This window comes from Octopus bimaculoides, chromosome 3 (assembly GCF_046866305.1).
Source record: "Octopus bimaculoides isolate indiv1 chromosome 3, ASM4686630v1, whole genome shotgun sequence".
NCBI lineage: Eukaryota > Metazoa > Mollusca > Cephalopoda > Octopoda > Octopodidae > Octopus > Octopus bimaculoides.
The window spans coordinates 105,416,182-105,437,646 of record NC_142930.1 but is presented as its reverse complement, the minus strand read 5'-3'; the positions used below and the strand labels follow the sequence as shown (position 1 = coordinate 105,437,646).

Genomic DNA, 21,465 nt, shown 5'->3' with positions numbered 1-21,465 from the left:
TTAGCAGTGCAGTTTCTTGCTTCAGGTTTCCATCTATAAGCCAAAACCCGATTTCTTCACTTCTGACATCCTCAGCTTGTTTTATTCATTGGCCATGGAGTTCTTTGTCTTTCCAAATATTTGTTATGTCATTCTTCTTTCTGTTCTTGAATTCTTTCCCCATTTCAGTGACTTCAATATTTCTAACTGCAGAGAAGAGTGTTTCCTCACTATAAAAGAAATAGTTTTTCAAGCCCCAAATTGTAGCAATGGTGTCTTCTGCATTAACAAACCTTTAGCTTCTTTTATTCTTGCTAAATAGAGCCTGTTGATATTACTTTTAGGGTGGTGTGGATTTTGCATTGTGAGCAAATCCTAGATCAGTCAAATAACTGTAGCTTTTTCTTATTATCAGTATTATTACTATTAGGAATCCTTACTACACCAGAAAAAATGTTTAATGGCGTTTCCTCCATTTTCACATTCTGAGTTCAAATGCCACCAAGGTTGACTTTGCCTTTCAGCCTTTTGGAGTTGATAAGATAAGACCCAGTTGAAGACATGAGTCAATGCAACTAACTTAACCCCCTCCCTTGAAATTGCTGGCCTTGTGCCAAAATTTTAAACCAATATTATTAATAGGGCAGTGGACAGGTAGAATTGTTACAGCACTGGACAAAATACATAGTGACATTTCTTTCTGACCTCTGAATGCCTCCAAAACTGACTTTACCTTTCATTCTTACATTAATAAAAAAAGTACCAGTCAAGTACTGAGGTCAATGTAATCCAATTCATCCTCTCCCCTCAGAATTACTGGCTTTATGCCAAAATTAAAAAAGAATTATTATAAGCAGGATCATTAGCATTTTAGACAAAATGCTTAGTGGCATTTCATCTGACATTATGTTCTGAGGTAAAATTCTGCCAAGGTTGACTATGTCTTCCATCTTTTTGTGGTCAATGAAATAATTACCAGTTAAGCACTGGAGTTGAAGCAATTGACTAGCCCCCACCCCCAACTCTATCAAAATATCAGGCAACAACAGAACTAGCAGTTTTATTAGTAGTAGCAGTAGCTATAATAGCAAAAATATAGTGATGACAACGATGGTTATGATGACCATAATCATTACCTTCATAATCATCAAAAAGCAATGCAAATAATAAAAATAGCATAAAATTTACTAAAAAGAATGTAAGATTTAAACTTCAAATAAGACAATATCATTTACCTTTTCCAACAAGATATGGCAAAGAGCCTGGAAGTTGGCTCTGTTGCTTTCAAGCTCATCCCAATCAATTTTCCAAGAACTTGTTGGCTCCAGTATATAGGGCTGTAAAATTGTACAAAGAACTTTGTTTAAAAACAGACATTACTCTGAATATCTATAGCTTTCCAAATATGTCTCAATATTAATACAGACAAAAGCATGAGATATAGAATATATATAAACAACCAATAGATTGCAATCTCCATACATACACACACACACACACACATATATATATATATATCATCATCATCATCATCATCTGTTGTCCATGCTGCCATGGGTTGCATGGTTTGACCAGAGCTGGCAAGCTTCATCGGACTCCAGTCTGATTTGGGATGGCTTCTATTGCTGGATGCCCTTTCTAATGCCAACCACTTTAAAGAGTGTGTCGGATACTTTTACATGGCACCATACGGGTGCTTATACATGGCATATACATATACTCACACACATAGATATATATATATTATTATCATCAATATTGTTGTCCTCTTAACATGCACTTTCCCATTTTTGCACGAGTCAGATGGAAACCATTGAGGTAGGTTTACTATGGGTGGATGCCTTTCCTGCCACCAAACCTCATTTGATTGCAAGCAAGGTAATATTTTCTCATAACCAAGGCAGCAAGCTGGCAAAATAGTTAGCATGTCAGGTGAAATACTTGGCAACATTTTGTATGGCTGGCAAGATTGACTTTGCCTTTCATCCTTTCAGGGTCAATAAATCAAGTACTACTTGAACAGATGCTTCCCCAAAATTGCTGGCTGTGTGCCAAAATTTGAAACCAGTATTTCCTCATAACCAAATAAGTTTCCAGGGAAGATTGGAAATGAATGGTGCTGTTTGTATGATGATGGCAATCATTTACAATTATCGTGTGTTGTCAAAGTAAGAAAGTATAAACACACAAACACACACACACACACACACAGAGAAGCATACGCACACACATGCACACATATTTTTATACAACAGGCACCTTTCAGTTTCTGTCTATCAAATCAACTCATAAGGCCTTGGTTTGCCAGGAATAAAAGTAGAAGGTACTTGCCACAGTGAAGCTATATCTATAGATATATATTCTTTAATTCTTTTACTTGTTTCAGTCATTTGACTGCAGCCATGCTGGAGCATCACATTTAGGCGAACAAATCGACCCCATGACTTATTCTTTGTAAGCCTAGCACTTATCTATCGGTCTCTTTTGCCGAACTGCTAAGTTACGGGGACATAAACACACCAACATTGCTTGTCAAACAATGATGGGGGAGAAACACGTACACACACACACATATACAACGGGCTTCTTTCAGTTTCTGTCTATCAAATCCACTCACAAAGCTTTGGTCAGTCCAAGGCTACAGTGGAAGACACTTGCCCAAGGTGTCATGTAGTGGGACTGAACCTGGAACCATGTGTTTGGGAAGCAAGCTTCTTACCACACAGCCACTCCTGCACCTATATATTACTAGTACACTAAACAATGCTTCTATATTTGCAAAATAGTAGTAGATTTTTCTTGTATACTAATGCTTCAGAATTTCATCTTATCCCTTTTAACTTATTCAACACATAGTCTTTTATTCATTTATTGGTCTTACTCACTGGTTTGCAGCCTAACTGGTGTACTACTTGCTAGGGTTCAGTTGATCACATCAACCCCAGTGGTTATTCCAGTGAAGCCCTTATTTTGTCAATCTCTATATGTTGAACAATTAGGTGATGTGACATAAAGGGATACAAAAAAGAAAAAAAACATTGGCTTTTAGACCAGTGTAAACATAAACAGAGATATGGAAACAGAAACACCCACATGTACATCTCAAACATACACACACACACACACACATACATGCACACATATCCAGCATCAGCATTAGTACCAAGATCATCATCATCACCATCATGACCACAACCATTTTATATATTTTCTGTGCTGACATGAACTGGACTGTTTAGCAGGATCTAACAAGACAGAAGACCATGTTTTGCACCAATATCTCAGTTTTGGGATAGTTTTGGGAGGCTTACGGAACATCAACTTTACATAGAGTATTGGGCGGTAGGAGAAAGAAGAAGAGAAAGTAATGTCAGGGTAGGGGGATAGAGTGATAAATGGCAAGGGTCACAGTGTGATAAATAACCAAGTGATGTGATGGGTCAAGTAGGAAGGTGCCAGGACTCTTCTCCACACACCACACATATACACATTCACATGTATCAACATCATTATCATCATAATCATTTTAGGTTCAGTTTCCATACCTAAAGAGATTGGATGGTTTGTCATAGTTCAAGTCAGTTCTTATAAGTTACACAGGTTTATTGTTGGGAGAAGACAGTAGGAAGAAACTAGCAGAGGTAAAATTAGGGGAGAGATGGGGGAAAATAATGTTAGTGGTTAGTAAAAGGGTGTCAGAGAGTGGTAAGGATGGTCGGGGGGGGGGGTGAGTAAGAGATCAGTGCTATTCAGCATTATACACTAATGGGCAGAGTGGTTCATGAAGGAGAGATAAAATGATGGGGATTAAAAGCCAACATCTATCCTGATTGTAATATATCCAAGACAGTATGATGTCAGATGAATCTGGGAGCCTTATTATTCAGGACAGAAGGTGGGATAGCAAGATATGGATGGTGGAAGAAAATATTCAATATGCATAGATCAAATGCTTTCCTCTCATTAACAGATGGCATGGTATGGTGAGTAGAAGAGATGATGTGGAACAGGGAGGATGTAAAATAGGTATTAGTGATGGGAGAAGAGATGATGAGATGTGAGGGTTTATAAGCAAGAGTGTATACAGAGGCTGCATTTTCTGCAGTACTGCATATAACCAGTCAGCACAGTCTTCTATCATATACCTCATCAGATGTAGTATCTTGAAATCATTTTCCACCATCTCTTCCCAAGTCATCCTTGTCTCTCTCATCCACAGATCCCATACAGTTTCAGTACTCTGCACTAGTTTATGTACTTGTTATCTTCTATCCATCTTCTCTCATGTTCCCATACTATTGCAGTCTCCTCTCGTGCATTTTGTGTCTATTTCTTATACTCGGTTTGTCTCTTACTTCAATTACAATTTGCTCATTCACATGAATATGATACATCCAATAAAGCATGCTCCCTTCACTTCTTTCTAGAGGTTGCAGATCCTCTCTATTCAAGGTTTGCATCTCACTGACATGCAGCAATACACTTTGCACACATGCATTATACAATCTGACTTTGAGGGAGAAGCCTTTGTTGCCAGAAAAGGTATTAGCTTTCTGAACTTTCTCCAGTCTTTTCTATTCTGGCTAATGATCTAATTAGTAGTAGGGAGCAGTGGTTTCAGAACTACTTCTATAGAGTCATCAGATTTGAGAGAAACTATTTCCTGATTACTCCCAGTGTTTATTATCTGAATGCACCCACTACATGGTAATTAAGGGCTTCTCTCTTAGAGTAAATAGCAGCTTGTATAAGGTGTGTGTATGAAATGCAGTACTGCATGATAGTGTGATGTGGTCCTTGAATGTATTGCAGAAACTGAAAAGAATTAAAGCAAGCATGCTTCACAAGATGTAAGTGTTAGTATGAAAAATGACAGATTATTTATGAGCTGAGAGTAAAACTGGATATGAGAAATCAGATACAATGTGCATGAGAAAAGATTGTGCTACAATGAGATGTAATGCAAATTAAGGATGACAGCTAAATAAAAAAAACTCATGCACATTTAATGTGAATGAAACCTGTGGATGTTGTATTTCATGCAGATGTCAAAGGACTGAGTTGAGTGGTAATTTATGATGTTGGCGAAGATATGACCATAAAAGATCCAGCCAGCAGTGCAAATATGGTGATTGTAAGTCACGAAAAATGGTGACAGTGTATGTTTGGAACTGTGGGTACATATTTATGTGCATTGCATGTATGTGCATGTATATGTACCACCAAAACTGTCTCCTTCACACCTATACATCTTCTTATATCGCTACCACTTTCTTTCCTGCCACCTGCTACTCTAACACTCAGCCTTCAATGTTGTTCATTGGGATGGTACTCACTTCCTATTCATCTAACATCTTCATTACTCAACCACTCATTTCTCATTTCAAGGTCTATATATAAGGGACAAAATAGGAACTATTATAACTCAAAGAGGTGACAGGAGAAAAAGAGAGCTAAAAAGAAACAGATGGTGACAGAAGTGGGGATTTAGTATGCATTGACCCAGTGTTTCATTCATTCCACAAGTGGCAAGGTACAAATGAATAGAGGAATGATAGCAGAAGGATAATGAGATATCAAATAAGCAAGAAGAAGAAGTAGAGATTTAGCAGGTAAACAACAGGTGATGTAGATACGTATATATTCCAGCTTCCATTACTGCTCCAAGGTGGCTGGGTTTTCTTCAGTATCACGTATCAGCAATAAAAATGGTCCTTTAAGTGTATCTGTTCCTCTTTGTGAGAGTTGACCATTTTGTGAATAATTGTGCATATGCATGTACAGGGTATTTGGGATGAATTTGACAATTTCTTTTGGAACCTTTTCACAATAACAGCTTGATGTATTGATGAATAGTCAATGGCATTGGGGTACAAAAAGATTAAAGTTGTAGTTGAGAAAAAGTTAATTGACATGGAGGACTGGAAACCATCTGAATATTGGGAAAGAGTTACCTGTATCATGATGATTTGCACCGAGTATCAAAATGCCAACATCATAACTGCTGCTCAATATTCTGTGAACACTGTAAAAACTGTATGACATGATGTGGAGATCTGCAACAGAAACTACAAAGCAATGACCAACAGAAACGGACACAGCAGGCATTCTGACTGCATCTGAATTCTGGAATTCATCCCAACATCTTTGAACAGGACCTTAGGTTCAATTCAGATGGTCATGTGAAGAAGCCAGAAACTGTGGTCAGTCTCTGGCTGGAAAGTGTTGCTACTGGAAGGCCATATGTGTGGCAGTAGGGTTTGAACCCTTTCCATACTTTCGGAAAATGTCAGAAGTGGTTGTTGGAGAATTTCTATGACTTTACCAGCCCTGATTTTTGGCTTCCTAATTCCCCTACTTGTAATCCCATGGATAACTATGTGTTGGGCATAGTTGACAAAAACACCAACCACTCTTCCTGCAACACCAAGTCTGAGCTGGTGGCCAAGATCAAGGAGGTATTCAATGACCTTCCTAGGGACACAATGAAGAACACATGCACCAAGTTTTGGAGCCATCTTCAGGTTGTGGTGGAAGCTGAGGGCAGCTAATTTGAGTAAACTGTAATCACCCAGCCATAATCTAGTCGATATATTTTGATCTTTTGAAATACTTTTATTTTTAGATGGAATATTGGTGTCTTCTTTCCCTTTTATGCAAACTATCAAATTTATCCTGAATACCCTGTATACATACATATGACCAAGCAACAAAAACTGCTTTCCAGTACTGAATGGTCGATTCCACAGATACACAATAGTTCAATGGAAACAACTTCTCAAGTGTTCATAAGAATAACACTAAGTACATTTTTATCTTTGGAAAAGATCTTGTTCCCTTGAATGTGTGTATGTGAAACTTTGAAGCACAATCCAGATACTCTGTTCAATTATAATTGTAGCTTTATTTACAACAACATCAAAAAATACCTTTGGAATGAAAACTCAGGTTCAAAATTATCCCAAGACACCTGATGCAGGCTGGAGGGTATATCAGCCGAAACATTGGGTTAACAACAAACAAGATGCGGACAAATATCTGTCAAATGTAAATAATGTAAATAATGTACATAATTCCTCATCTCTTAAATATAGAACTGTAATTGTAACTTTACAACTATTATTGAACAAACTATGTGTAAGTTACATAGGCTCAACTGTTGGAATGTGTGTCTGCTAGAGGGTGAAAGCAATAAAGACTACAATTATTTCTATAATTTTGACAAAAAAGATAGAAATATGATGAGAGTATAAGAATAGTGATCAATTAATAACAGCTCTAAAATGTTTACAAAAGAATTTTAAGGTTTTATAACATTTAATTTGAGAAAGAAAATGTTCTGACTTCAGATTACATCAATAATTTTGCATATAACATTCTATACTGTTTAACTGCTGAATGATGAATGAAAGTATTCAAAACAGAATAAGTAATTCCATATTTATCAAAGTGGAGAAAATCTAAAACTGCTAAATAACAAAACAGTTATAGCAGAAGTAGCTTATCATCTTAGTTAATGTTTACAAGCATCTCATTTATAACATTTTGCAACTTGTAATTACAGACGAATGCATCCACTGAATAATGCAGCAGACAGGTAATAATTGCCTACTATATTCATTCTCATAAGTAATTTGTGAGATTGGTTAAAGTTATTTTAATGACTCAATTTTGAAATAATTTTGAATTACTAGTTCTAACAAATTATAATGGTATAATAAATGCCCAATGGTAATAGAATGGAGCGTATATTACATTATGAATAAATATACAGCAATGGAAGTGATAAGATACGCTGTTAGTCTAGATTATGTTTAAAGAATCCATATAGACTTTTGATTACCATCATAATACAATCATATTTTTTTAAACATTAATTTGTAACTATTCAAACTGGCTGAGGAAGCTTAAAAGAGGAACATGGTTATCTGATTATGCTGAGCTACCAGTATGAAATATATATATATATATATATATATATATATATCATATGGGTGTTGTTGGTGTCACATAACTGGCACCTGCACCAGCGGCAAGGAGAAAACACCTTTTGAGCATTGGGCCCCAAGGGCTGCTGTCACGTTTGCTCTGAGTCTGCCTGTCGGCCGAGTCTATCATGGAGATTGCTCCGCCACCTTCCTCAACTGGGAAGGCACGGTAGTCTTCGTCGCACTGGTGGCCATGGTGAAAGAATGTGTGTGGTGGACTCGAGCGAAAGGATTAGAGATAAACACTTGCCTCTCTGGCCAATCGCTCATCAACTTTTTCAAGTACCACTTGAAAAGGAAGGTGAGAATGTAGAGGTAGGTTTTGTTTTGTTATGGTGCATGCGAGTGATGAAACTTTGAGAATGATCCTGTAAATCGAAAAAAACAAGAGAGAGAGAGCACTTTGTTCCCATGTGTTTATTCCCTCCCTGCCTGATGTTACCGTGGTCTTTTCCGTAGGCTTTTCTTTCCACAGATAAAACTAATCTTACTTTTTACATTTTAGAAATTCTTCTGTGATTGTCGTTGTTGGCACTCCATCGCTTATGATGTCGAGGGTTCCAGTTGATCCGATCAACGAAACAGCCTGCTCATGAAATTAACGTGCAAGTGGCTGAGCAATCCACAGACACGTGTACCCTTAACGTAGTTCTCGGGGATATTCAGCGTGACACAGTGTGACAAGGCTGACCCTTTGAAATACAGGTACAACAGAAACAGGAAGAAAGAGTGAGAAAAAGTTGTGGTGGAAGAGTACAGCAGGGTTCGCCACCATCCCCTGCCGAAGCCTCGTGGAGCTGGTGTTTTCGCTCAATAAACACTCACAATGCCCGGTTTGGGAATTGAAACCGCGATCCTATGACCGCGAGTCCGCTGCCCTAACCACTGGGCCATTGCGCCTCCAGTCTTCTGTGATACATGATCCCTTTTGATAATTTTTTTTTCCCCGATCCCTTTTGATCAGAATTTTACTTTTTTCCTTTTCAAAAAGAAAAGCTCTACATTTGTATTTGTCCCCTCTGTGGCCAATGAAGAATACTATCTATCTATCTATCCATCCACCTACCTATCTATCTCTTTCTCTCTCTCTCTCTCTCTATATATATATATATATATATATATATATATATATACATACAAATAGGTGACATAACATATATATATATATATACATATATATATATATATATATATATGTTGTTGTACTTGGGGATGGTCATATTGCCAGTTTAGCCAATATATATATATATATATATATATATATATATATATGTATGTATCTTCATCATCATTGTCATTGTCATTGTCATCATCATCATTTAACATGTTTTCCATGCTGGTATGGATTGGGCAGTTTGACAGGAGCTGGCAAGGCTAGGAGCTGCACTAGGTTCCATTGTCTGTTTCGGCATGGTTTCTACAGTGGGATACCCTTCCTAATGCCAACCACTTTATAGAGTGTACTGGACGCCTTTTACATCACACCAACACTAGGGCTTTTTATGTGGAAACAGTGCAAACGCTTCTTAGGTGACACCAACACCAACAAAAAGCAAAACACCCTTAACTGGGAGTGTGCTTCTTGTGCTCTCAAGTGATAGAAAAGCAGTGGGTGTTAGGGGATCAAATGTGAAAAGAAAGGATGATGGGGCAGAGAGGATGGGGGTAGGGCTGAGCCACTCACAGACAAGTATTACTACCCCTTACCCCTACTTTTTCACCACAAAACCATCTCTTCCATTTCATGGTTCAGTCAACCTGACTGTTCCATTACCACATCACCCTTAGTCTAGCAGAAGCTTTGCTTCAACCACAGATTTAATCTGTCACTCTTAGTAGATTGTCCTCTAAGAATTTCCAGTTGTCTTCATTTCATATGTGTTTGTCTCTTCCTTCTTCTCATTAGATGCTTCATTAAGAACGTCACTAAATCTCAGCCTATTTGAAAGATCCTTCAGCTTCCATAACCTTCTTTTCCATATCAGTTTGTGTCTCTGGTTCATTCTAGACCCAAGTCTGAAGTCGCTAACCACAAATCTATGTTGAGTTGTACATTTTCACCTGGGAAGTATTTTGCATTCACAAGCATCCATCTGTCCCTGTTTACAGTGAGAATCTAGTCAATCTACCCACCAGATTCATGAGTAATTATATGATTGGCAGGGTTCCTGAAATTGGTATTGCAAACCAATGAGTCATTTGCTTCACAAAACTCCAGCAGCCTTGTTCCCTCCTCATTTCTAGAACCAAGCTGTAACCTCCATTCATGCCATGAAATCCATTGGAGCACTTTCCAGCATGACCACTCAAGTTCCCAACACTGCAAAATCAATGAAGCTGAAAAAAAAAGTAAAATATTACAAATAATTTTGAAAGATTGTATTTATATCCATATTTATCCCATGATGAGACTTTGTAATACATGCACGCGCGCGCGCGCACACACACACACACACACACACACACACAAGACAATTGTGTCCATGAGCAATACGGTCTCTTAAGGCCAATAAAAGGCTTGAATTTTAGTTGTATCTTGTGCATGTATGACAAATCTTTTAGGCAAGCTAGTTTTCTATCAACCGTAACTCTTCCAGAGGATGAACAGCAAATTCTAAGAGCTTTATGAATTAACGTATATTGCAAAGTGACACTACAAAATGCCTGCAGCAGACATGAATTCATGATTCATGAGCTGATTACACAATAACTTATTCAGTCAAATATTTTTTGATCTGTGTCTAGAGGAAAAAGATTAACAAAGGAAACTTTCTAAACCTAACAAATATATTATGAATTCCAGAATATATCCCTTCAGCAATTATTTTCACATTCAGAAAACCGAATAGAAGTAAATTCTACCAAATAATTAAAAAATAAACAAAATATCTGAGGTGCAAAATCAAAAATTTTGAAAAATTGTTTCCTTCATCAATGAATTTCAACACAAAACTTAGACCATAAGCATCAGCATGGCTGGGTGGCTTAAGTTTTCTTTGTATGTAATAACATGCACCTAGGTTCAATACCAAAGCATGACACCTTAGATATTGTCAACTATAACCTTGGGTTCACCAATATAAGGCAAATCAAATTTGGTAAATAGAAACTATACAGAAATATATCATATATATATATATATATATATATATATATATATATATATATTAAAACAAAAAGTTAAATTCTGGACATAGATTTACCAAAGGTTTCATATCCATGAAAGCCACAATTCTGTGGACAGCTTTGAATTCCCATATATATATGTAACTCTATGACCAGAATTTAACCTTTTGTTTTCATAATTACTGCTCTATTAAAGTGTGCTTCTTTTCTGATATATGTTTTATTTACTATATATATGTATAGATATATAACTAATTTAGAGACAAACCACTACTCCATAACTCAGTCAATGAAGAACCCATCCAAAACCATGTTATGAGATATCTACCATACAAAATGCTAATCTAAAATTTTAATAATATATAATAATGAACAGTGAGATTATTACAATCGTATAATATATAAGAGCAAATACTTTAAAAATCACAGCGATTTTAAATGTATTTGCTCTTATATATTATATGATTGTAATAATCTTACTGTTCATTATTATATATTATTAAAATTTTAGATTAGCATTTTGTATGGCATATATCTCATAACATGGTTTTGGATGGGTTCTTCATTGACTGAGTTGTGGAGTGGTGGTTTGTCTCTAAATTAGTTATATACATATATTATATATTACGAAATTCGGTCTAATATTTTATACTGAATTTTACCTGTAAGGTTGGAATAATGATTGGTACTGTTTACAGTTCTTCATTATAACCTTGTCTATCACAAGGTGCTCTTAGATCCTTTTTGTGATATGTGATCAGTGTAGCACTGCACCCTTAATGTTTTTGCCCACACACGTTGTTTTAGGGTTTCAACGCCAGTTTTGAACCCTTTCTTTTCTATTTGGTACTTCGTGTCATGATATACCCTTGTACTTTGTTTTCATTTTTCCATTGCCCTTTGGACCACTCTTCTATGCAGCTCAGATCTTTACTCAAAGTTAGAACATCACCTTCAATTCTCCGATTCCACCATGGCTCCTTCTGTCCCTCTACTTTCCTCTCTTTCTCTCCAACCAGTTCACCTACTAAAATTGAAGTGGATCTGATCAATTCCTTGATTTCTGTTAGATCTTTTGTCAGAATGTATTTCAGAATCTCATCAACTTTTTGGGTCATGTGTTTCACATTGCTATGGTTGAAGCTTCTTAAATTCACTGACTAGGTCTCTATTCTTGTAATTATCATATCTTTGAGTCTTATCCTGAGGTTTCTCTGTTCCTCAGTCATATTCTCTTGTAATTCAGAGTTTTCTACATTATATTGATTGGCCAGTCTCTCCTCCACTGCAACTTCACCTTGGCTACGCATTCACTGATCTTCACCTACATTATTCTCCTCGAGATTATCACCACTACAGAGGCTTTTCCTGATTGTCTGTATCTGGACCTCATTAAGAAAGCCTCTATTCCGAATTATTCTTACTTGATGCATGAGTCCATTTTCAGTAATCTGGATTATACCCAGCTGGTTCCAAAATTTTAATGCTCTTTTTCTAACAGCTTTATATTTGCCATTGTTCTTGTCTAGCAAGGCTTGTTCATGGCACTGGATTGCCTTTTGGTTCATATCAACAGACCACTTGCATTTGTGAGCAAGTTGCAAATTTTGACCAGTACAAGGACTGTGTCTCATAGTATGGCTAGCAGTTGTTTGATTATGACCAGGCCCTCTCTGCTGCACAGTGGGGCATCTACCAGGTGCGGCACCTTCACCATTGGTTCCAGTCCCATTCACACCATTATCGTCATTTATTTTGCTTGGTATTTTCACTCACTAATGAGGTGTGTTTTTAGGTTACTACCAACCAGTATTTTTATCAAGACACCATCTCTATCAAGGTAGTCCACCAAGGCACCAGGGTCCTTGCTCACCTAGTTTTGGACTCATAATGTTCCTTCTCCTAGGTTACTTACTACCCGAGATTAACAAGTGCCTATCACTATTATTATTATTATTATTATTATTATTATTATTATTATTGTTATGATTATTATTATTATTATTATTATTAGTAGTAGTAGTAGTAGTAGTAGTAGTAGTAGTAGTAGTAGTAGTAGTAGTATTCTGCTGTTCTTCATCCATTTCAGTACTGCCAATCATTACCTTGTCTCCTTTACCTTCCATGCAATCACTCACTCCAACCCTGTGCACCATTCACATCCACCTCATTAACCCTACCCAATCTCTAGTTATAACCTACTCTCTCTCTACCTTTCCTCCAACGCATATTTATCACTGACTATTCCGCAACGTTTGTTTTTACATTACTTTTCCCCCATCTCCACCCTAACACATCTCTAATCATCCTTGACTCTCCAAACTCTTGCAGCCTCTATCCACCTACATACAAAGGAAAAGACAGTTATCTTTTACTTGTTTCAATCATTGGACTGCAGCCATGCTGGGGCACTTTTACTTTCAAAGGTTTAGTCAAGCAAATCAACCCCAGTGCTTATTTTTTTAATGTTTGGTGCATATTCTAACAGTCTGCTTTCCAAAACCACTAAATTATGATGGTGCAACCAAACCAACACTAGCTGTCAAACAGTGAGTTATAGTGGACATATACAAACACACATGCACGTACACACACACACACACACACACAGAGTATGGCTTTCACTCTGTTTCCATCTACCAAATTCACTCACACGTTGTTGATCGACCAGAGGTTATAGTAGAAGACACCTGTTCAAGGTGCTACACAGTGGACTTAATTCAGTATCATTTGGTTGCAAAGTGAGTTTCTTATCCACATAGCCGTGTCTGCACTCCTCAAACACTGAAGGCTAAAAACCAACCTTTTTGAATTTTCATTCACCTTCCCATCCCTTCCAGCAAGAATATATAGAAGACATGAAAATAGAAGGTTTCAGCTGCATTACTCTTTATGACCAGGTTCCCAGCTTCACATTATATACATGCTCAGTATATTATTGTCATGAACCTAGCATTTCAGTAAATATCAAAGCATGACAATAGTTAACTAAAGTAATTATGATAAATAAAACTACAAAAGCAGCAATGCCAACCTCAACAACAACAGAACTAAATATATCCATTGGTGAGACAATGGCTGAACATTATTATTTGAGTTCAATGACTGTATTTTCCCTGAATTATTTGAAATTGATAACTATTACAAGAGACAAATCAACCTCAGAAGAGAAGCAAATGCAATATAAAATAGGTTGGCTTTTGCAATCTAAGAGTATATATTCTTTTGTTCGTCTTTCTTTGAAGTAAATTTTTCTACATCAATTCATATCTAAACCTACAGATATACCATACAAATTCAGATAAGATATTATGCACACATATTCTATCCACACTTCTTTTATTTAGATATGATAAAACTTCATTATCTGAATGAATATGCAATATTTACATCTGTCACCACATAGTTACATCCTTCTGTATCTACACATACAGGAACATGTGTGAATAATGTGTGTGTGTGTGTGTGTGTGTGTGTGTGTGTGTGTGTGTATGTGTGTGTGTGTGTGTGTGTGTGTGTGTGTGTGTGTGTGTGTGTGTGTGTGTGTGTGTGTGTGTGTGTGTGTGTGTGTGTGTGTGTGTCTATATTATAATGGAGAATGCTGCTTATTAATTAGGTATGTAACAGTTACTAAAAGAAAGTAATTATAAAGACTTGACCGTCTGGAAATGTTTTTATAAATACATGTTCCAAGAAGTTTCCTGTAATTTCAATTACTGAAGTTTATTGACTATTTGAACTACAAGTTTTTTACAAATTTAAATATTTGTTGTATTCACTGTGGAGTAGATTTTAATTTTTAATAAATAATATTAATTCATTGCAAGTAAAATTTTCCATCTCTAAATCTCTCTTGCTTCTATTTTCATTGATGATAATTTAATATATATTCATTTCAATGTTTTCATTTCAAGTTTTAATCTGTTATTTGCAAAACCCACAGTTTGGGGCACAATTTCAAAATTAATTTCAGCTTCCAGAGTTTGTTAAATGAATATTTTGATAAAATGAAAATTTCTTAATATACTACTATAATTTTTTTTTAAATGTTAAGAAATGATTTTGTTGGTATAGCTGTTTGGAATGTTATAAGCTTTACAATAATAACTATGTGATCGCTGCTATTTCTAGCATGCTAAATGTAGTTGGGTTGCCTTGAAGTTTGTTTAAATTAGAGACATATGACAACTACGATAAATTACTGAAAGAAATATTTACTAAGCAAGTGAGATTTTTTATAAATTGACATTTTCAGGAAAATTTACTTTCTGAACTTCCTTTTATTATTGAATATTTCAAGTTCACAACTTTAAATATTCAGTACAAGAGAGTTTTTATCAAGCTTCTATTTATATGATTTTTTTTCATTTTCTGTTTATTTCATTCATTATTTGCAATGTTCTCTCTCCTCTTTCTCTTTCTCTCTCACACAAACAAACACACTGTCTATCTAATATAAAGGCACACATTGTCTCTGTAATTTAAACACAAACACACTCATGGTTTGATTTCATTATTACACAAATATCACATTAGTAGAAGTTTGCAATTCAACAAAATATTATTAGAATTGGGAATCAAATATGAAAATATTATCAAGTGGCTAGCAGAAAACCGCTCAGAGGGCAGTCTTTCTGCTAGTATATATAAATTGTATGTATGTACATTTATGTATATATAAGAAGTGTACCAAAAGTAATTCAGCTGTGTGCATGACTTCTCTATTAATTCACATAACTTTTCATTCGCAGTAACCCTTCTTCCAGTTCTTTTTCATTGCAGTAAATACTAGGTTCCAAACAGCATGTGATTAGTGAGTTCTTAACAAAGGGAGGAGTCTCTGTTGTTCAACATCCACAGAGAGTTATAGGTTGTTTGTAGGGATGACATCATTGACAAGTGCAATGTGCACAGATGGATGGAGTTTAAAGGGAAAACCAACATTGAAGACAAACCATGTAATGGGGATTTTCAACTGCTTCCACTGACACAAATCACTGGTGAGTGACTGGCATACTTCACATGGATAGACATGTTACACCACATGAGCTTGATGCACAAAATGATTACGGAAGATGATAGACGGCTTTAGGTATTGGAAAGTATTAATTCAGGTACAGATTAATTGAACAACTGAATCCTTAATGTTGAACAAGGAAAATCCACTAAAAATATATATATATCAACACACACATACACAACACACACACAAACACACACACAAACACAAATTTACATAAGCACACTCATAAGCATATAAATGACATGTACAAAATGTGCAAAAGATAAGGCTGTAGAAGAAAACAAAAAAAAAATGCATAGCAGGTTATGAGAAACACTAATCTATGAAGTTTAATAAATTCAATCTTATATAGTGTGCAAGTGCATGTGTTTGTGCTTATGTGTGTATTAGAATAAACAAGTGTAATTTATGTGTAAGTGTACATATGCATATATATATGCCATGCATTTATTACTGCTTTAAATGTTTTGTAATGAATAGAAAAATGAATATAAAACAAAATATAAAAGATATTATGAATATAAAATCATTCCAAAATTAAAACACAAATATATAAAAATGATTATGATGTGTGTAGATGTGCTTATGAATGTGTATATACATGTTTGCATATCAGTGTGTATTAATTCAAGAAGAATATAAAAATGATCTGCAACTGTAAGAATATTTGGATGTTTCAGATAAAGATTGTATTAAAGAGAATTGTTGGTGATCCCTAAATTTAAATTGCAAACACCAGCAACAAAGCTAATATCGTTTTAAGTAGCTTAAACTAGATAGAAATTTCAGAATGAAAGTATGCTGGCTACATTATGCTCACATAAGGTAGTGAATAGAATTGATGCAAATTAAAAAAGAAAAGAATATGCTAAATTTGATTTTTTCTAAAATGTTATCAGTTTGAGTAGGCTACATCTGTCTTCAGTTATCTTTCAAATCTAAAATTTTCATTGACAAATATAATAATCATTTCAATATTTGGAAAAATATTATTTTGGCTTGCATTCTTCCCTCTGGGTAACTTTTGACTATGTCAATTATATCTGTGTGCATGAGAGAGAGAAAGATGGGGATTAGTGTATTGTTCCACTTAAATAATATTGGATAATACAACTTTTGATGATATATCTAAGACTTATTTGCAACTAAATTAACAAGTATTGAACTCAAAACTCACACTAGTCTGCCTATTGCACCAATGTTTTGCTTTATGACACTCCCTAGTCCCACTGCGTGGCACCTTCGGCAAGTGTCTCCTTCATAGCCTTGGCCCAACCAAAGCCTCGTGAATGGATTTGGTAGACGGAAACTGAAAGAAGCCCATTGTATATATATACATGTATGTATTTGTGTGTCTGTGTTTGTCCCCCCGCCATCGCTTGACAACCGATGTTGGTATGTTTACATCTCCATAACATAGCAGTTCAGCAAGAGAGACCGATAGAATAAGTACTAGGCTTACAAAGAATAAGTCCTGGGGTCAATTTATTCAATTAAAGGTGGTACTCCAGCATGGCCAGTCAAATGACTGAAACAAGTAAAAGAATAAAAGAAAACCCACATTCCGGTGCCTTAGAAGTTACATCTATTCATGGGTATATTTGAGGCAATGATTACAAATATGCCATTAGTTTTGCTATATCAGCTCTAGCTTGAAGACACAGACTACCCCTTTATTCATATGCTGAAATGTTAGAGACTGAATTCACCTTACATTTTGGTGCCTTAGAATCTCAACCTATTCTTGGGTATATCTAGAGTGATGTTTCTAACTGGCAACAGTTTTGTTATGTCAACTCTTATTAATTAATGGTCCGCTACTTTGACACAAAAGCAACAATACTAATACTGTTATGTTTAGTAATTTACTATGTTTAGAATAACAGTTATTAAAACAACAATTTGGTAATGCACTGTTATTAAAATAACAATACGTTACCAAACTGATTAATTTCAGGACAAAAGTTTAAAATGGCTTAAAAGCAGAGAAAAGCTTAAAAAGCATTAAATAAAAATAAAAAAACTGTCTCCTTTGGTTACTTATGCAGTAAATTCCCTAAAGTTAATACATAATAACTTAAAGCAGAGACTTTTATGGTCTCCAGTTAAGAGAGCTTATAAAAGATCCACATTTCATAAATTCACTGAACATCACTGAGATCTGAGCATGAACTTCAGTTGTTCTATTTGTCAAAATCTTTCTTGATGCTTTTTAATAAGAATAAACTTAATTGTACCATGAGCATCAATACATTATCTCCACAATCGCTTGATTAAAGTGAAGAACAAGGAAAATGATTTCATCAGAATATAAAAACAATAGAAGAGAGGTAACAAGAAAATGTCGGATATACACATAATTTTTTTATCAGAACTGCCCTGGTATATCTTCATCTAGATTCTAGATATTCCCAACCAATTGTTGGCCATACCCCAAATCATTTCTAAAATCCTGATGCCGCCTTATGATATTTATATATATATATAGATATATATATATATATATATATATATATATATATATATATATACATATACACATACACACACACTGTATATACTTGAGTGATCGTCAATCTCATGTAAAAGTTGACGTCCTACTTTAGGCCCAAAAATTGGGAACTTTTCATAGACCTCATATATAAGTCAACCCTAGTATTTCACAAATAACAGGACAACATTTGTGGGTCAAGGCAATGTATTATCCTGTATGTAGAAATAACACTGTTACAAAATTGTGTGGCTACCTTACTGTAGCCTGCTCCATAGGGGAAATGCTTAATGCTTACAATGGAATGCTCAGTGCTTATAGTAAAACACCATTTAATAGCAAGCACTACACATTTGTTGATGGGTGCTACATCACCATTACTAAAATGTATGCCCAGGATATGCTGCAAGCTCACACACATCTTCAAGCACAATAAACACATGTCATACACTCATTGCTTATTTAGTGAGAACTGTGTTTCACAGACAGCACTATTGGCGAACACTGGCAAACACTACAGTCTAAATTCATACAAAGACATGACTTTAGTAAGTCTAAAACCATTTTCATTTGACCTTTATATTTTCCTCATCTCCAAGTACAATAAAGACATGCATCATATGCTTGTCTTTTTACCTGGTTAGAAACGTGTTTCACAGACAGCACTACTGGCGAACAACAGGAAACACCACTGCACGACATCCTGCAACCTTTTTTTTTAAAAGAGAAATTGTAAATATTTATAAAAGTCATGTGGTCTTGTTTATGGGTTTTGTTATTTACTAGGATGTGAGTTTTGATGCATAGAATTGGTAATATTACTGTAATTCATTGTGTTTTTGTTTTTATTTGCTTGCTGTTGATACAGTACTTCAGATTCTAGCTTGAATTTCAGCCTCTCAAAAGTAGTATCCATGTAATAGTCGACCCCATACATTTGACCCTAAAAAATGGTCTAAAACATTCAACTTTTACATGAATATATACAGTAAATATTATTATGTCTAGGGGAAGTCATTCTGTTTTAATGCCTTGTTAATTAACACAATCACTGGTTCAATTTCCACTTATTTATTTTTTCTAAAATGTTCATTGCTTCTTTGTAACCTCTTCAATAATCGATGACATGCTCTCTCTCTCTCACTCTCTCAATATATATATATATATATATATATATATATATATATATGAGAGAGAGAATTACTGGTAAGAGATTATTAATCTGAGCAAAATACTTCATAAGCTCTCTGTAGGCACACTAGGCTAACAGTATTGTTTAGATTAGTGAAGAACTCCAAGTATTATTATAGCAGGGTCTGAGGTTATAGTTCATCACCATCCTATATTGTAAACCCATGGCTGTGTCCCAATCAAACTGGTTTTTCACAGAGTAATATACAAGACAAGGTATAAATAATGGTCATTACATATTTTTCCTTTGTTGCAGTAAATTTGGTTGACAACTCTTTACACTAGTCATTATAAGTATATTACCGATAGGTTTCTCAATTGGTCTATTGATCAGTTGAGAAAAGTTGAATGGCCTAAAAAGTTAGTGCTGCTTTCGTCAGAGCTATTTCTGGTTGCAACAAAGCAGAACACTGAAGGAATGTGTTCTGCTTTGTTATGACCAGAAATGGCTCTGACAAAACCAGCATTAATTTCTTAGGTCATTCAACTTTCTCAACTGATCAATAGGCCAATTGAGAAACCTATCAGTAATGAACCTATAATTACTACTGGAAACAGCTGTAAGCCAAATTTATTCCAATAAAGGAAAAATATGTAATGAACATTATTTATAAATTGTCTAAAAAAATTCATTGCAGTGAAACATTGGCTGTGACTGCTGAGGACATGCGTAAGCTTGCTAGAAATGAAGCCAGTATACTCCGCTGGATGTGTAATGTCAGAGTGCATACACGACAGAGTGCATACACGACAGAGTGCATACACGACAGAGTGCATACACGACAGAGTGTAAGCACCCTGAGAGAAAAGTTGGACATAAGAAGCAGCAGATGTTGTGTGTAAGAGAGACTGCTGTGCTAGTATGGTCATGTGTTTTGTATGGATGAGAACACCTGTGTGAAAAAGTGTCACATCCTAAAGTGGAGGGAACCTGTGGAAGAGGTAGATCCATGAAGACCTGGGATGAGGTGGTGAAGCATGACATTTGAACATTGGGCTTCACGAAGGTAATGACAAGTGACCAAGACCTTTGGTGATATGCTGTGTTTGAGAAGACCCAGCAAGCCAGGTAAGATCGTAGCCGTGGTTTATGCCAGTGTCGCATAACCGGGCCATTGCACAATAAACTGTGCTTGAGAAGACCTGTTGAGTCAAGTGAAATCAATGTCGCGGCCAATGCCAGTACTGCATGACTGGCACCCATGCTGGTGGCACGTAAAAAGCACCATTTGAGTGTGGTCAATGCCAGTCTCTTCATACCTGCTCCTGTGCCACTGGCATGTAAAATGCAACATTCGAACATGGTCAATGCCAGTGCCACTTGACTAGCTCCCATGCTGGTGGCACATAAAAAGCACCATTCGAGCATGGTCACTGCCAGTGCTGCCTGACTGGCTCTTGTGCTGGTGGCATGTAAAAAGCACCTACTACACTCTTGAAGTGGTTGGCATTAGGAAGGGCATCCAGCTGTAGAAACATTGCCAGACCAGATTGCAGCCTGGTGCAGCCTTCTGGCTTGCCAGTCCTCAATCAAACCATCCAAACCATGCCAGTATGGAAAGTGGACGCTAAACGATGATGATGATGTCTTATACATATATGAAACATAAATGGACACTGTGCTTAGACTTGGGTCCCATCCCTAAGCAGCCCCATTTTGTTGATGC

At 35.9% G+C, this 21,465-nt stretch overlaps 1 protein-coding gene across 1 annotated transcript in view; it reads right to left on the bottom strand.

Annotated features, from left to right (window-relative positions):
* Positions 1 to 21,465, bottom strand: part of LOC106880771 (meiosis 1 arrest protein-like) — a 148,429-nt gene that overhangs the window by 19,456 nt on the left and 107,508 nt on the right. Inside the window, exon 10 of the mRNA XM_014930867.3 lies at positions 1,215 to 1,316. Coding sequence (XP_014786353.1) covers positions 1,215 to 1,316 — 102 coding nt within the window. The remainder of the gene's footprint in view (positions 1 to 1,214; positions 1,317 to 21,465) is intronic.